The 16,142-nt window shown below is 30.1% G+C and overlaps 2 protein-coding genes and 1 pseudogene across 4 annotated transcripts; 2 read left to right on the top strand and 1 right to left on the bottom strand.

The window, feature by feature from the left end:
• Nucleotides 1-1,021: 1,021 nt before the first annotated feature.
• LOC149057478 (uncharacterized) lies at nt 1,022-2,714 on the top strand (annotated as a pseudogene).
• A 3,005-nt stretch (nt 2,715-5,719) lies between these two features.
• Nucleotides 5,720-6,840, bottom strand: LOC107164239 (uncharacterized). 2 transcript variants are annotated; one of them, XM_089222249.1, is made up of 2 exons: nt 6,525-6,840; nt 5,720-6,127 (listed from the first exon to the last, which is right to left on the bottom strand). In XM_089222249.1, the coding sequence occupies exons 1-2, from the start codon at nt 6,838-6,840 to the stop codon at nt 6,105-6,107; spliced, it is 339 nt and encodes a 112-aa protein (XP_089078375.1). In that variant the 3' UTR covers nt 5,720-6,104. The 2 variants fall into 2 exon arrangements, with proteins under 2 accessions (XP_089078375.1, XP_015367474.1); XM_015511988.2 differs by having other exon boundaries at nt 5,720-6,013.
• Nucleotides 6,831-12,215, top strand: PRL-1 (protein-tyrosine phosphatase 4A family member PRL-1). Of its 2 annotated transcripts, none has more exons than XM_089222247.1 (5): nt 6,831-6,997; nt 10,234-10,708; nt 10,790-10,921; nt 11,005-11,171; nt 11,246-12,215. In XM_089222247.1, the coding sequence occupies exons 2-5, from the start codon at nt 10,583-10,585 to the stop codon at nt 11,355-11,357; spliced, it is 537 nt and encodes a 178-aa protein (XP_089078373.1). In that variant the 5' UTR covers nt 6,831-6,997; nt 10,234-10,582; the 3' UTR covers nt 11,358-12,215. The 2 variants fall into 2 exon arrangements, with proteins under 2 accessions (XP_089078373.1, XP_089078374.1); XM_089222248.1 differs by lacking the exon at nt 6,831-6,997 and adding an exon at nt 7,423-7,603.
• Nucleotides 12,216-16,142: the final 3,927 nt, after the last annotated feature.

Raw genomic sequence — 16,142 nt, 5'->3', positions numbered from 1 at the left:
CAATATATTAGTCCAAAATACGTTTTCTAATTTAAAATTGTATGTAAAATAGTTTTTTTATTGTGCTTGTTATTGTACCATACATATAGCCAGTAGAGATGCTTTCTATCGTGTTTTTAAGCTATAATATTATAAAGGTAGGTATATAATATAATCAAATCATATATTATTTCTTATGATAAAACTAAAAAGGTACCTAGATAGGCCATAGGTATTAACTATTAATTATTTATTTTACCTTTAAGTAAGTGTCAGTAAATGGCATCACAATATGTTTCAGGAATAAATTTATTGAGTGCTGGTTTTCAGGGCCATATTTACGCACGGACAAAATATATATTTGTCCTGGGCCCACCAATGACTAACGTTGACTGTATAATATATTAAATACGTATACATGGCCTAATTTTTTATTAAGTCCTGGGTCATATGTTTGGTAAATCAGATTTCTGGTTTTGATGTAATTGTAATTATTGTTGAATATTGTAGATCGGTATAGACTTATAGATTCGGCCGAATCCCGGAATAAAAATTCTTGGGAAAAAAAATCTCCAGATTACGTTATAACTCACATGAAAGTGATTTATAAAAAAACCTAGGTATATTTTATATATTATACTTGTCAATCAAAAAATTAATATTCATAGTACACTGAAATAAAATATAACGTATAATATTATGTAATATAATAATGTATTATATTTGACGATAATGTATATATGTATAAGATAAAAGAACTTAAAATCATCAATATAAATATAAATATTCGACTTCAATTCAATAACTCAAAATATTTCTTTATATATATAATTATAGTTAGCACAATTTAACGAACGTGTAAATCCTCCTTTGCACATTATACATTATTATACATTGTAACGGAAAAAAGATCCCCGGAAAAAAAGTCCCCCGGCGGGCGGCGTATATTTATACATTTTTTATATTATACAACATACGTTTGTTTATTGAAACAATGTTTGATGAAATATAATATAATAAATAGTTTTATTATATAGTCATATAGAAAAAACCTATAGACCTAATGGAAAATAAAAAATCATTAGGTAATAGCTGGTACTCATGTCTTATCTAGGTACAAACGATTACACGTCTTTAAAATGTCATCATTTAATGATTGTAAAACGATAAATTTGAAGATATTGATTTTTACGTCCACAAAATAATGTTATTTTATTAGTATATGTATTCGATTTCTGTACAAAGTGCATCATGGAAGTTTTTAAATCCAATAAAAATAATGAAAAAATTGCCTTAAATGGTTATATGTACACAAAGCATAAAGAATGTAAGCAATTTATTCGATGGAAATGTGTAAAAAAATTTTTTTTAAGTGTCAAGCTATATTAAAAACAACTTTGAGCAAAAAAAAGTTTTAAGTATGCATCACGAGCATAACCATGCGTCAGAACAAAATACTATTGACGTCATCAAATCTAAAATTGAAATTAAACAAATCACCAAAGTTTTTGGTTTTACACCTGGCAAAATGTGTAACGAAATAATAAACAAATTACTGAAACAAGTTTGAGAAAAATGCCTACAGAAAAGTCAATAAAACGAACCATTCGAAATTTCGAATGCAAAGAAGTGGAAATAATCCTATCGAGCCTACGAAATTAACAATTTAGCTATTGAAGGTATACTTAATTAAAATATTTATAAAAATCAAATTATATAAAAATACCTATAATCATGGAATTTAAGTTTTAGGGAAATGGTATTTATGGAATAATCAACGTTTTCTTTTACACGATAACAAATCTGAAAACACTGATGAGAGGGTTATTGTGTTTGGTACTGACAACATGTTAGATTTATTGTGTCGATCTAAAGAGTGGTATATGGATGGAACTTTTGGACTAGCACCTTAACATTTTTTACAGTTGTATATTATTTGAATAAAACATAATTGTGAGTATGTAACTGTAATTTATTCATTATTACAAAGAAAAACACAATCGACGAAGCTCATGTTCAAAATAATTTTTGACGAATGTAATAAACGAAAATATTATCCTGACCCAGTTATAGCTCATTTAGATTTCGAACTATCAGTTATTAATGCTTTAAAAAATATTGTTGGTAATCATATAACAGTGATAGCCGATAGTTTGTTTTTATCATTTATGTCAAAGCACTCATAGGCGCATACAAAAATTAGGTTTGGAGACTAAATATCGGACAGACGAGAATTTCAGCCATTTTTGTGCTATGCTGGATAGCTTAGCTTTTCTTCCACTAAGTCACGTTAAGGAAGGAATGGAATATTTAAGAATTATTTCTCTTCCAGAGGCCGAGGACTTAGTTATTTTGATTCTGTTTAAGTAAATGGCCCTTTGTGAAGAATTGGAAGTGATGACGATTTAAATATTCGATTTCGTCGCCTTCCTCCTTCAACATGGAATGTTTACCAAACCACCTTAATAGATAGTAGTAAAACGAACAACGTATGTGAGGGATGGAACAATAGATTCAGTCATTTGGTTGGGCATAAAAATCCATCAATTTGGAAATTATTAAGAAATATAAAAAATGAAGTGGGGGCCGATAAAGCTGAATTAACATTAAGTGAAATTGGGCAATCGACTTACAAACGACCAAATAAAGGGTATGTAATGCAAACTATATTGAAAAATGTATTTAATTAATTTACTAAAAAAGAATTGAGTGTAAGTGTATTTTTGACTACCTGACGTAAGACATAATATATAAGGCTAAAATGTGATAAAAAATATGTGATGAGTAAAAATGATAAATAAACAGACCTCATTATATGTATATAATATTTATTGATATTTAATTTTTAATTTATAATATACCATTCAAAGGTAAATGTATAATTTTATTTTATTTTAATAGGGGACTTTTTTTGTCGGGAACCTTATTTTCAAAGACCTTTTTCTTGGCATTCATTATACATATTACCTACCTATACAATCATAGATTATCATTTTTAGCAATTAAGTGGTCATATTTTCATAGTCAATTTTGTTCATTTCTATACTTCGTTTGAATTTTCTGAGAATTGTTCAATTGTCCATTTGTCCATAACAAACGTAACAATAAATTGCAATATTGTTACAAGAAAGCAAGAAAGCTTCCCAGAATTGAATGCGAACTCCGTTTAATGGACGTATATAACGTTTTAAATATAAAATATGGTTATAAATTTATAATATATGGGTACCTACGAGGAGTTCTCAGTCGAATACATTTTGGCTTTTACAATTAGCGCCAAGTTACAGAATGGTTTCGCTGTATTTCTTTAGAAATGAATAATACTGAGCTTGTTTTCAATAATTAAACCAGAAATAAGATTTATGATAGGGTAACAAAATAACAACACTTGTAGGGTAGCAGTCGCGGATAAATGATACACTGACACGTGAGTATTACGTACAGCTTGTGTGGTAGTCGCCCGCCAGTACTCTGTAGGTTGTAGCCCGTAGGTATATATATTATATTATCATTATGGTGCGGACCGAGGGCGCGGGGAAAAACAACATACAATTATTGTACAAAATTATTTTTGGCTACCAGTTACGATTCTAGGTCAAAAATTCATGGTAAAAATATCCAAATTGAAAAGTCTGCAGAGAACCAATGGAGAGGTAAATACCATAAAATGTTCAATTATAATTATTTGATAATTATTATTTGAGCACTTAATAATTTAATATATTTTAATCTCTCACTCGGACCAGGACAAGAAAAAAACATAGTAAACTTCATCAAGATGGCCGACCTCACAACCAACATTTAAGATAAGAACCAAAGACAGCACATCACAACTATCAAATCTTCATTATATTTATAAATTAAACATGTAAACCATTGTAGGCTAATAAACCTTTGTATTTGAAGCCTTTAATTAATAAAAAAAAAACTAAAGATTGCTTATAAAAATTATATTTATTATATTTATTATATTTATTATATTTATAGTCTCATAGTCTATAACATCTACTTTTATAATATTGTAATAGCCAGTAGTGAGTAGGTAGTCAATATATCCATAATATTTTTAGTTTTTCCAATCTGTGTAGAACAATAGAATATAGATTAAAGGAAGAAAAGAATACATTTAAACATTACTACTTTATTATATTATTTGTGTATAGTTCATAGTTATAGACTTATATTATCTATAGATATCGAGTATTCGAGTGATCATTATAGGTTCTCGAACTTGTTGGGTATCAAATTCCCCTTTGATTATAATTTATATGGCAAACTTCGACTTTATCATAATATATGCGCTACAATAATGGGTAACACTCATTTAGAATATTTTATGGTTATTTGATCAGAATCAGAATTAAAGAAAATAGGTTATTTGATGAGTAGCAGCAACAAATCATAATCTTTATTTTACATCGTCCATCAAAATATGAATAAAACATTATAAAAAAAAGTGAGGAGAATCCCTTCCATATCAGGTATATGAACGCCCCCTCCCCCAAGAATTTTAGCAGTACTGGCCATTCCCCCCCCCCGGACTGATACGTTCCCCCCGAATTGATGTATATATTTTTTTACATAATAATAATTTTGAAAATCGGTACTTTGGTTTTACCAGAAGTTTATTAGTACCAAATACCAATGCAGGTAGTGGGTATGTTATTAATAAGTTATTTCATATTAATACATTGTCAGCCAACTTTACTCACTAACTCAGGCTAATTGTTTATCCTTATGATCCTATTCGCTATTCCTTACGGCCTGATACAGTGCTGCATATATTGTGTACAAATACCATATGTCCATATATATTAATGGCTTAGAAGTTAGGAGTTAGGAACATAATTCATAAATAGTTTGTTGGGGTACTCACGGACCCCTAAGACCTCACCCACCGAAAAATGGGGGGGGGGGTGGTCGCCCCTCTTGGGTTTTAGGTTCGGCGCCACTGAATTAATAATAATAGTATGTATTACATAGGTAAATACAAGTTATCGCCGATAACAATTTTCTCATAGCCATATAGGCATCGATAAGTATTACTAAATTAGTAACCAATTAGTACGTAACTATATGGTAACTTTAATACAATAAAAATAAAAAATAAAATATAAATTTTTTAAAATCCAATCCCTTATTATCATCATTCACTTTGGTTATTTATTACCCAATTTAATTGGCAATGATTGATAAACCTACCTCAAATTAGCTATATTACATTTCTTGATTTTATGTCTCTTGTAAAGTTCGTAACATTGTGCGTAAACAGTTTGTTCTTGTGACTTGTGAATTTAATAAATGTATAATGGAAATAATTAATACTAAAAGAAGTGGTAAAAAAATAATTTTTGATAAACACTTTTATTATATTCCGTGATATTTTTTATTTATATTATTTAATTTTCGTAAGCTGCAGTAAATTTACCTATTTACATTTATACAATTATATTTATATATTTATATATTAATTCAATCATTTTTAGTTTTACATTTTATTTATTTGCATTGTATATTATTATTGTCTACTTATTTTTTTTTTCGGGGGGGGGGACGTCCTAGATTCTCCATATCACCCTCATAAATACTCCACTGGTCCCATTATCGACTATTTCATTATAAATTGTAGTATACATTATTATATAACACTATTATTATTACTTATTACTTTATTACTATTTATTCTCGTATGTATACAAACAATAACATAGTATATCAGTAACGTATTAGTACACACCAGTTTACAAGTCACGATCAAGGACCCGCTGTGAATAGGTCACGTCGGTTGACTAATAAGCAAGATCGAAGGCCACTGCGTCGACGACCCCGTTGGTCGGCGTTAAAGTGGGTCGATTAGTAGGTGGGTGGGTGGTTGAATGGAGAGTTATTTTCGACGGATAGTCCAAGGTTCTCAGACTATTTCGTTAGGGGTCAGCAACCCTTGACTTTAATAGTTGCCTACCAAGGACGAGTAGACGACGTCAATTCGTTTCCGTCATAAACGGATACATCCTCTATTGGCGACACTGGAGGTCTGGAGAATGAATAATGTATTAATGTATTGTAATTTGTAATTTATAAAAGTCAACTCATTAGTCATTACTGTAGACTTAGGTGAACGACGTTTACCTAATGCAATTGCTTAGCCCTAGAACAAACATTCAAAATTTGTATACAGAAAACTATACCTTTATGGAGGGGGGGTCATAGTATAAATAATTTGCTTAGGGCTTGAAAGATGTTCGCCACGCCACTGTGCACGTCTATACATCTGTACTAATAGTGCACTAATATTTATTATAGTATATTAGTGTCTATATAGTACTCTGGTGTATTAAATATTAATATTATAGCTACAACATCAATTCGAAACGGTTAAATTTGCCCCACCTACGAAGAACGATTTCGTTCGATTTGCAAAGCTACAGCAGTGCAATAGACCAACAGTTCGTGTTTTTTTTTCAAACATATGAAATTCTGATGGTTTCAAACAATTATTGTAGTCTTAATTTATCGTCACCGCCCGTCAAAGAACGAATCATTACCATTTCGCCATTCCCGCACGTTATTGTTAAACCGTGTGCCGACTGCCGAGTTGCCGCCTTGAGTGCCTTGCTGGGTCATGACGTCAGCAACGGTGACGGCGGCAGGCGGTAGCAAAGCGCGGCACGACGGCGGCTGTAGAGACCGTAAAATCGTTAGGTGGGGGAGCGCCGCCAACGACCGACACGCACACCCTGCACTACCTCGCCTACCAGCCACATCGTCATCGTCCCCACTCGTCGCGGTAACGGGCTGGTCGACGCCGCCGCCACCGCCGCCGCCGCCTCGCAGCCGAAGCAGCACTGCAGCAGCAGTCATCACTTCCGAAGTCTCGACTCCGTTTGTCTGACGATGTTATTTAAAACCCCGGGCTGGTAACGGGAAATTTCTTCGTACTGGTATGTGTACAGTTTTTGGCAGTTTTTCCGTTGATTTAACGACGTCTACTTCCATGGTCATTCATCGAGCACTGCAGGTAAGTGTGCAAGGCTTTCCGCTAACCCACGAATTACGCGCGAATCGCCACTTTGAAATTGTATTGAGATGACGTATAGGTGGCCCGCAACTACGATCGTTATTTCAGATAGATAGGTAGTCAGGCATACATATAGACGGTCACCAATACGCGATGGTTGCACGGGCGACAGAAATCATCCGCGATCTGCATCAGGTCGGTTGTTTTACGCGCGTCACGACCGCTTAATGCTCTCGCAATAACGTCTGGCCATAAATAGAGGTACGCACGGCTGTCGACGATCTTGAGGGGCGGTCGGATGACGACGACTACCGTTGTGGTATGACTCGTGTTGTTGGGGAGGGGAGTGAGTTAGAAGGTTCGAAGTGGCCTGTAATTGTTGTGGCGGCCGTCGACCACGTCTTACTGTCTCAGTCTTGGTGGCGAGAGCTGCCAGCATGCAATCTTCCACGATCATATATTCATGTTCGCAACAATAATATAATATTAAGTACAAAAAATATTCGTCGTTCAAATTTGAACTTTCCTAGGGGCCATTCCACATACATCGACGTCTGATCAACAAACATTGTATTTTATCGTATACCATATTCCATAATTTTGTCGGCAAGTATATTATATATACCTTCCCTGCAATTGTTATAAGTACCTATTTGTTATGATCATTTTATCACTTGTTACTTACATGAGGCTGCATCCTTTTTCCAATTCCATAGATGCATATTCTTCAGGCAATTATTCATTATTTACTCTGTTATGTCCAGTGTACATTCCGGAGAAATTGTTAATTATCTAACAATTTAGTTATGAGATGTTTCAAAAAGACATTTCCAGTTTTTATTGATCATTCATGATTTATTAGTTCTTGTACAATACTATATTATAGTAAACCACCTATCTAAAATAATATAAATTTATAAATTAAGCATACTATTCATGAGGGATTATCATTATTGGTTGTTTACGGGAAAAAAATATGGTTTACTTTTATATTGTTAGTTTTTCTAAGACGCCTAATAATTTATCAAAACTTTTTTGTTTAAAAACTAGGTATTTTCACATGAAGGTGGTTTTGGAAGTATTCAAATAGAAAGCTGATTCATTCTAAATTCTATATTGATATTGGTTCTTTGTACATTTAACACTGATAATTATGTAGTACATTTTTAGGCATTGATACCTAATTGTCATGTAGGCTTATAAACACACAGCTAACTTCAATTAAAACTAAAATATTTGATACCGTAATCATTGACTTTCTTACCTAGAAATGTTAAAATAAAAATAGAGAGTACCTAACTAGTAAAAGTAGGTTGTTTAATCATGTAGATTGTAGGTCTAACAATTAGGTTTTGGCTGTCTGATGTTTTTGAAGTGAAATCTGTAGTCTAATTAATTTGATACATATTATCTCGCATATTATGTTTCTTAAATCACATACTTGTAGTACCTACATTATCAATATTGTACACTTAAATCAGTTAGGTATCTTTTAAAAATTAACATTAACTAATAAATCACATTTATTTTTATTGACTTATAGAAAAATTATATTCTTTTAAGACTAATTCTATAATAGAGCCTTGGATTACTTAGTTTGTCACAATCATTACTCGTATAATACACTTATATTTTTTATGGTATTTAAAATTGATGTAAAAATAGATTTGAATTGGTGATTAAGGTCAGTTAGATTAGTAGGATTAAAATACTCAGTACCAGTTGCATTTGTGTCTTTAAAATTAAGTGTCAATTATTATCTAATTAAAAATATATTGTATAATATGTAATGTTTATACTAAAAGCTTATTTTTTTTTATTTTAGTTGTTAGTAATAAAAACCGTATAACACAATATTTATAAAAAAATATTGAGTTTAGTGGTATTTTGTTAAAAATCAGTACTTGGTAGTTATTATAATATTCTTATATTTATTTTTATACATTTTGTAAACTGTTTATGAATTATAATGATGCCCTTTACATCATAGTGATTTTGTTGCCATAATACTGAGGAAGCCATAGGCATTTTAAATTGTGTATGTCATAACAATATGAAAATAACAACTCATTTCAAAACTAAATGATAGTTATTTTTAACCTTTGATCTTAATAATTGTGTTATTGAATCCAAAAAGTACCTACTTAGTAACATTTTTAAGGTTACATTTGGGTTTATTTTTATTCCATTGAATTATGAATTAAGTTAGGTAATTCATAAAACAAAGATTTTTTTGATCAGTTAACAATTTAGAAATAGGTACCTATGACATAAATACATTTTTTAAAACTTTTTTGAGAGGTACCTACAAATAATATATTTACTACTGAATAATTATTCACGGAAAATTGATAAAAATATTAAAATTAGTAAATAACAATTACAAGTTAATAGTCAAATAGTTTTTTTGAAAAATAGAAGGTACTTTTAAAAGTTTTTAACTATATCTTACTTATTGGGTACTTAATAATTTTATTTCTGTTGAATTTGAATAATTTTAAATAAAAGTATTTAACCAATAAATGTTATGTGATGGGTAAATAAGATTGTTTTTATAAAACTTTAAACTGTCTATGTAATTTTTATACATAATTTAAGCACCCAATCATAAATTATTAAAATATCATAAATTGTTATGTTTATATTTGATGTGTAAAGTGATTTACTATTAAAATGATGTTAGTTATGACTTATGAATAGGTAAACAAGATAATATATTTTTCAGTTGCTTTAATTATTATTTTTTTACAACTTGCTTATTATGCAATATAATATACTGATTCTTATGATTGTTTAATTTATCCGGCTGTAGTTGTGTGTAATATGAATTGTTCAGAGTAAGTGCATAGAGCTATTAATAAAAAAAGGTTAGTGGTTTTAAATAGGCACTTAGTGGACATTTGAACGGATATAGTAGTTAAATATTACATTTAGTAGTTGTGATCCTCTTAATGAAATGTTTTTGGTCCGATGTTGTCATGTTCAATATATCTAATTGATTGTTACAAACCATATTAAACATAACAACATCTCCTCATGGTGAAATAATAATATGATTGTCGGTACCTATCTATTCAATTTGTAAATAATTTATTTAAAAAAAGATGTTCTATGAATAATAATCATAATTTAGTCTCTGAGTCATGGCGATTATTAACAATAGCTTAAGATAAGCACTTGTCAACACAAAAACTATGATTTATTATTCTTATCAGGTCAACATATTTTGTTTACAGGTTGTTAAATCTGTAGCAGCCTTTGGTTTCATGGATTTGTCGTTAGACAGCAGTGAATATTGCCAGGCACAACACAACACATTGGATGTGAATGCATACTAAATCATTTTATTTGAATATTATGCTTGCTCGTTGAACAAGCATTGATCCTAATCTATCCTTATTGTTGAATCGTTTTCCTCGATAATTTAGTATAATTTGTTGGTCGTAAGAACAAAAACGCTACTGTTAATGGACTAAAGACTTGACTATTTTTTGTCTTCAGTTTTCAGTTTGGACATAGATATCATCTTATCAGTAATTCATCCTTGTAAAAATTAATTTTCCTGTTATATTATAAATCGACTCAATGAGCAACGAAACTATAATGCGTCAAAAAGACATAAGACCACCACCCTGCGAGATTGAATATAAGGGAATGAGATTTTTAATCACTGATAGACCTAATGATCAGATAATTCACAACTATATAGCTGTAAGTAATACAAATATTTTTTGTTTAAGTTTTAGCCATATTATAATGAATTAAACTAAATTTTTATTTTTGTTATTTTAGGAACTAAAGAGGCATAACGTTAAACATGTTGTGCGTGTTTGTGAACCCACATACAAAGTAGATGAATTGAAAGCAGAAGGTATTGTGGTGACCGACTTGGCATACGATGATGGTACATCCCCAGCAAATGAGGTAAATTTTGTAGTTTAATAAATTAAATATTATTTTCTGCATTAAAAAAGTGGTAAATTTTCCATTTTACTTTATTTTGTTAGCTGATAGAAGAATGGTTTGAATTATTACGAAATCAGTTCCGTACAGATGAGGGCAGCTGTGTTGCTGTGCATTGTGTGGCTGGTTTGGGTCGTGCGCCTGTCTTAGTTGCTCTGGCATTGATAGAACTTGGGCTGAAGTATGAAGATGCTGTTCAGTTAATCAGAGAGTGCGTACCATAAATAAACAAAGAAAAATATTATCTGTTATTGTTCTGATCTTTAAGATAAAACATTTCTTTAGGAAACGAAGGGGAGCTATAAATTCCAAACAACTGGCATTTCTAGAAAAGTACCGTCCGAAATCTAAACTGAAGATGAAGAATGGACATAAGTCTACTTGTTGCATCCAATGAACACATCCCCCATATCTCGGTCATACCAAACTTAAACTAATAACCAATTTTATGCATAGCACAAATATAATAATCACCAAAAACACTTAGAGAAACCTATGAACACTAACAATCAAATATGTATTGATGTTGCGATAAAGATCTGATAACCTTTCATCTAGTATAGTGCAAAATAATTAGCGTGTTTAAAGTAAGATTTAATCAAATTGTTAAGCATAAATACATTTAATTTGCTTTTCCCAAAAATTTCTTTAACTTTTGCTTTACATCCTAAATAATAGGGCGTTTAGTAATACATTATTAAAGTACTTTACTATAATGATAATCAATTTTTTTTTGTGATAAAATTTACTGTCAAATAATGCATTTCTCATAACCAATGTCTTCTAAAAAATAATATTCAAATCAAATTGATATCGATTTACAACTAAACTCATTTTATACTTTGATACTTTTTTGTTTATTTCCATTATATACAAAATATATTATTAAAGTGCTTTCAGTCATATAATAATACAAACTTTTAACTTACAATTAGTTCCAAAAGTTATGTAGTAGAAATTCTTGTCTATAATCATACTTTGTAAGTGCAATGCGTTTACTAACATACCAAAAAACATACCAGTTATGATTATATAATAAATATTAGCTAATTCTATTTTGATTATACAGTTTTGATTGTACAGTTGTACAATATAATAACTTATTATAATGAATTATCGACGCGTATACATTTCCCCCCAACTATTATTGTGCATTGTATTTTTTTTTTTTTTTTTGAATTTTAAGTATTTTTGAGAACGTGTAGCAATTTGTTTTCAAAATATAAACAAATATATATACATAGAAATACTCGAATGGATTATGTACATTGATTATTGAAAGTAAGGTTGCCCTTACTCACACTCCTTCCGCACACTAAGTAGTACACAGCTAGTAAATGTTACTAGATATTATGTACGTGTACGTCTTAACTCACGTGGCAGTTACCCTTACCTTTAGTGATCACTTTCTTAACATCCACCCTTCCCCATTCCATGTTCAAAATGTCATAGAAGTCACGTGGAATACGAAAGACCTACATCGTGTCAAATTATAAATTCTTCCAATCGTCTGTCGAAAAATATGAGCGTTACATAAAAATACTTTTCAATCGATAATATATTATTGCGTAACACGACAATGATATTATTAAGTCGGTGACGTAATAACTCCCCGCAAGGCGTTGCTGAAAAGCGGCCATCATTCTATTTTGTATGGATAATTCGCACCCCTCGGCCCTCACCTATAAATACTACTAAAGCAACTTTAGAACATTGTGTGGAACTTAAGACTTGAAAACCCTATAATATTTGATATAGTTTATTGAAAACAAATCATGTGCGTTGACGGCGCAATGTAGGGAAGAGCTGGAAAAACCCTCGCAGGCAAACGGCTGAAGGCTGAACTTGAACTCCATTAGGTTTTTGACGCTACACAAACACATTTTCGAGTATAACGACTATAACGTATCGGTGGTGGTAAACGTTTGCCAAAAAATATAACATGAAGACGATAATATCAGTGATTAAACGGACGTCAAACAGTTGCCAAATGCGTTGATTTGTTTATAGGCCGCCAAAAATACTATTTTTGTTTTTATGTCGCGAAATTTCTGAAGTTTTCCCGACGCACTCAGCATAGGATTAGGATGATACACTGATAGTTGAATATTATGGTTATTTTTGTTTTTTTGTAAAACACTAAAACTATAACTGACCAATAATTTTAAATTATACTTTATGTGAAAATCAGAAAACTGACCTCGAAATGCCTAACCATCATATCCTCGTTTCTCCTATAAACTTTGCTTAGCGAAAAAACGCTACACCAGTAGGTACGCCCTGACAAAATCTGTTCTTCGACACGTCCCTGTACACGACGCCCTGCCATAGATAGTGAAACTGCAGGTCTCGATAGCAATGTGTCACGTGGGGATGCGTAGAAGTGGTGTTCTATCTCGTGGACAGAGTATAGATACCTAGGTACTTAATTTTATTTCATTATATGTTTAGTACTAAAATACTATTATTCATGTCTTAAAATATTTGGTTATTCTGTAGTATTATCATTAATTTGTTTATTATTTATAAACAAATATCTGAATTCTGAATAATCAAAGGAAATACATAATATACTACTATTATAAAATGAATTGCGTGACACTAGAGTGTTCTGACCTTGCTTTGATTGACCGTTGACTTAACTCCGAAGATCTAATAGTTGGGGTTGCCACTATGTTTTCTGGGTAAATGAAAAACTGATTAGGTCTTTATTATAAATGCGGAATACTGGTACGATCCTTAATAGTCAAGGTTTCACAAACTTTTATGAAAAAAGAGGATAAAATAAACTCATTATTCCTAAACGCCTATAAGTAAAAAAAAATTTTTTTTCAAGACAAATTACACATCGAATGTAGGAGTTAATTAAATAAATTATAAGACAATTTTTTAAATAATATAGCAAAGTATATAAAATAGTTGTGACTGTTCTCAAATTACATATATTATGTTTTTTGTATATTTTATATTTGTTTTGTACGTATTTATTTGTGTTTATTGTTCATTTTGATTGCTAACTTAACTTTACTGTATTTAATGTATTATTTAAAATATTTAACTTGTTGGTGATAGTAATTTATTAAAACTATATAAAAAATAGTGAATATCTTGTAGGACCCCTAAAAATTAAATTTTGATGACTAGCAGTATTCCGTATTTTTATTTTTTATTATAGATTCTATGGGCAGTATTAATATTCCAACAATCGTTTTCTGATCTCCGGAAAATTTGATAGTTGTTTTTATTATTTCCAAAAGTTTATAGTTTATAAAAAGTGTTGATGCTTTATTTTGCAACCTTGAACTAAACTAGTTTGAATTGTGTTAGTGTACTATATAGTAAATTTCCAATGACACCAGCAGAAGTGCAGTACGTCTGTTTAACTTTGAGGTAAGTTGATTAATTTAAAATTATTTTAACTACTTAATCAATTATTTATTCTTATAATTTATATTATAATATATATTATTTATTCTTTTAATCTCCCCCATTTATAACTTATAAATACCTACCTAGTCAATATTGTATTCTAATATTTTCTATACCGCCACTTATACAGTATTTAACTATCTACTTTAATTTCGCCCTTCAATTGAGTACTAGAAGACGGGCCAGCATCCAGCAATATCTACTTTTCGCTAGTGATGTAAAAATACAATATTTTAACTATTTATTTTTGTTTATTATCTACGTTTGAAAAGCCAAAAAATTATATTACAAACATAAATGTTGAATACAATAATGTTAAAAATGTTAAATGGTTAGTGAGCGATTAATAATATACAAAAATCAATAAATTATACCTGTACTCAGAATAATAGAGATCGCGATTGGCCAAACTGTATACATGGATTGTATTTCTAGTCTTCTACAAAGTTTTTTTTTATATCTAATATGGGATATGGTCACATAAAAATATATTATAATATTACGTGAGTGCATCATAAATTAATACAATAATTAATAATGCATTTTTACGGGTAATATAATAACCATTTATAGTTTGAGCAATATCAGGTTTACATTTTTAAGTATTTTATATTAAGAACTAAAATTTAGGTATAGGAGATTTATAGGTAGGTATTTTATTATATAAACAAAAATTATTAAATTGCTTTATTATATATTATTTTATCTTTCAAACAATGTAATCGCAACCAAAAATAAATAACAACATATCATTATTATTAAAACTCAAATATTTAAAAAAGTTTTAATCTCTTTTTATATTTTAAATACTTTAAATATATTAAATTATTTATTGTTAATATACCTAATAAGTAAAATATATTAAATTTAAAAATGTGAATAAAGTATCTGACATTTGGGTCGTGTACGTGAGCGTGGTTCGTGGGGATCTTATCCACCGCAATGGCGGATAGTGGACGAAACATGCAGGAGGCATAGCCCCCAAATGAATGAATTAATTATATAATTCTTTCCAACATATCGCAAGATTCTAACTTTGTAATGTAATGTGTAACTATAGAGTTCCCAAGAGGTTGGTGATTCGACATGCAAGTGAAGAAAACGTGATCAATAGGTATTACCTATCAAAGTTCGAATAAAGTTTTGAAAAATGAAATTATATTGAATAAAAATCACTTTTTTAAAACACAAGTAAATCACGAATTTCTAGGTATCAGAATTGGCTCCATTTGGTAGGGTCTCGTTATGTATCGTTAACATTCAGTTTGTAGTTTGTATTATGTTTATAGATTCCTACCGTACACAGGGATGAAAATATTATATGTCTGAAATAATAATAATAATTATTATTATTATTACAATGGATTGTGTTATTCATAAGATGAGTTTATTGTATACCGGATCCGGTGATACGGATGTACCTATAATTGCTACCTATTACGTAATAATAATAAATTTTATGCACTCACGTGATAAGTTTGTCCAATAATTATTTGTTAATTATAATTTATTGATATATTGTATATAGGTATAGTATTATGTCTATATAATTAAAGTATCTAGGTAGGTATACTATAATATCGTGATATTTTATGTATTTACGTATTTATGCGTGAACTAGGAAAGAATATACCACACGTAATATTACTGGTAGATATTGGCTTTTGTTTAAGTACCTACAAGTGAGATATTATGTTCTAAATAAACCATAATATAGCAGTGGTTCTCAAAATGTGCTTAGCGAGGGTGCTTA

Source organism: Diuraphis noxia, unplaced genomic scaffold (genome assembly GCF_037042655.1).
Source record: "Diuraphis noxia isolate RWA-SAM2 unplaced genomic scaffold, SU_Dnox_SAM2 contig0003, whole genome shotgun sequence".
NCBI classification, from domain to species: Eukaryota; Metazoa; Arthropoda; class Insecta; order Hemiptera; family Aphididae; genus Diuraphis; species Diuraphis noxia.
This window is presented reverse-complemented; position numbering and strand designations above follow the sequence as displayed.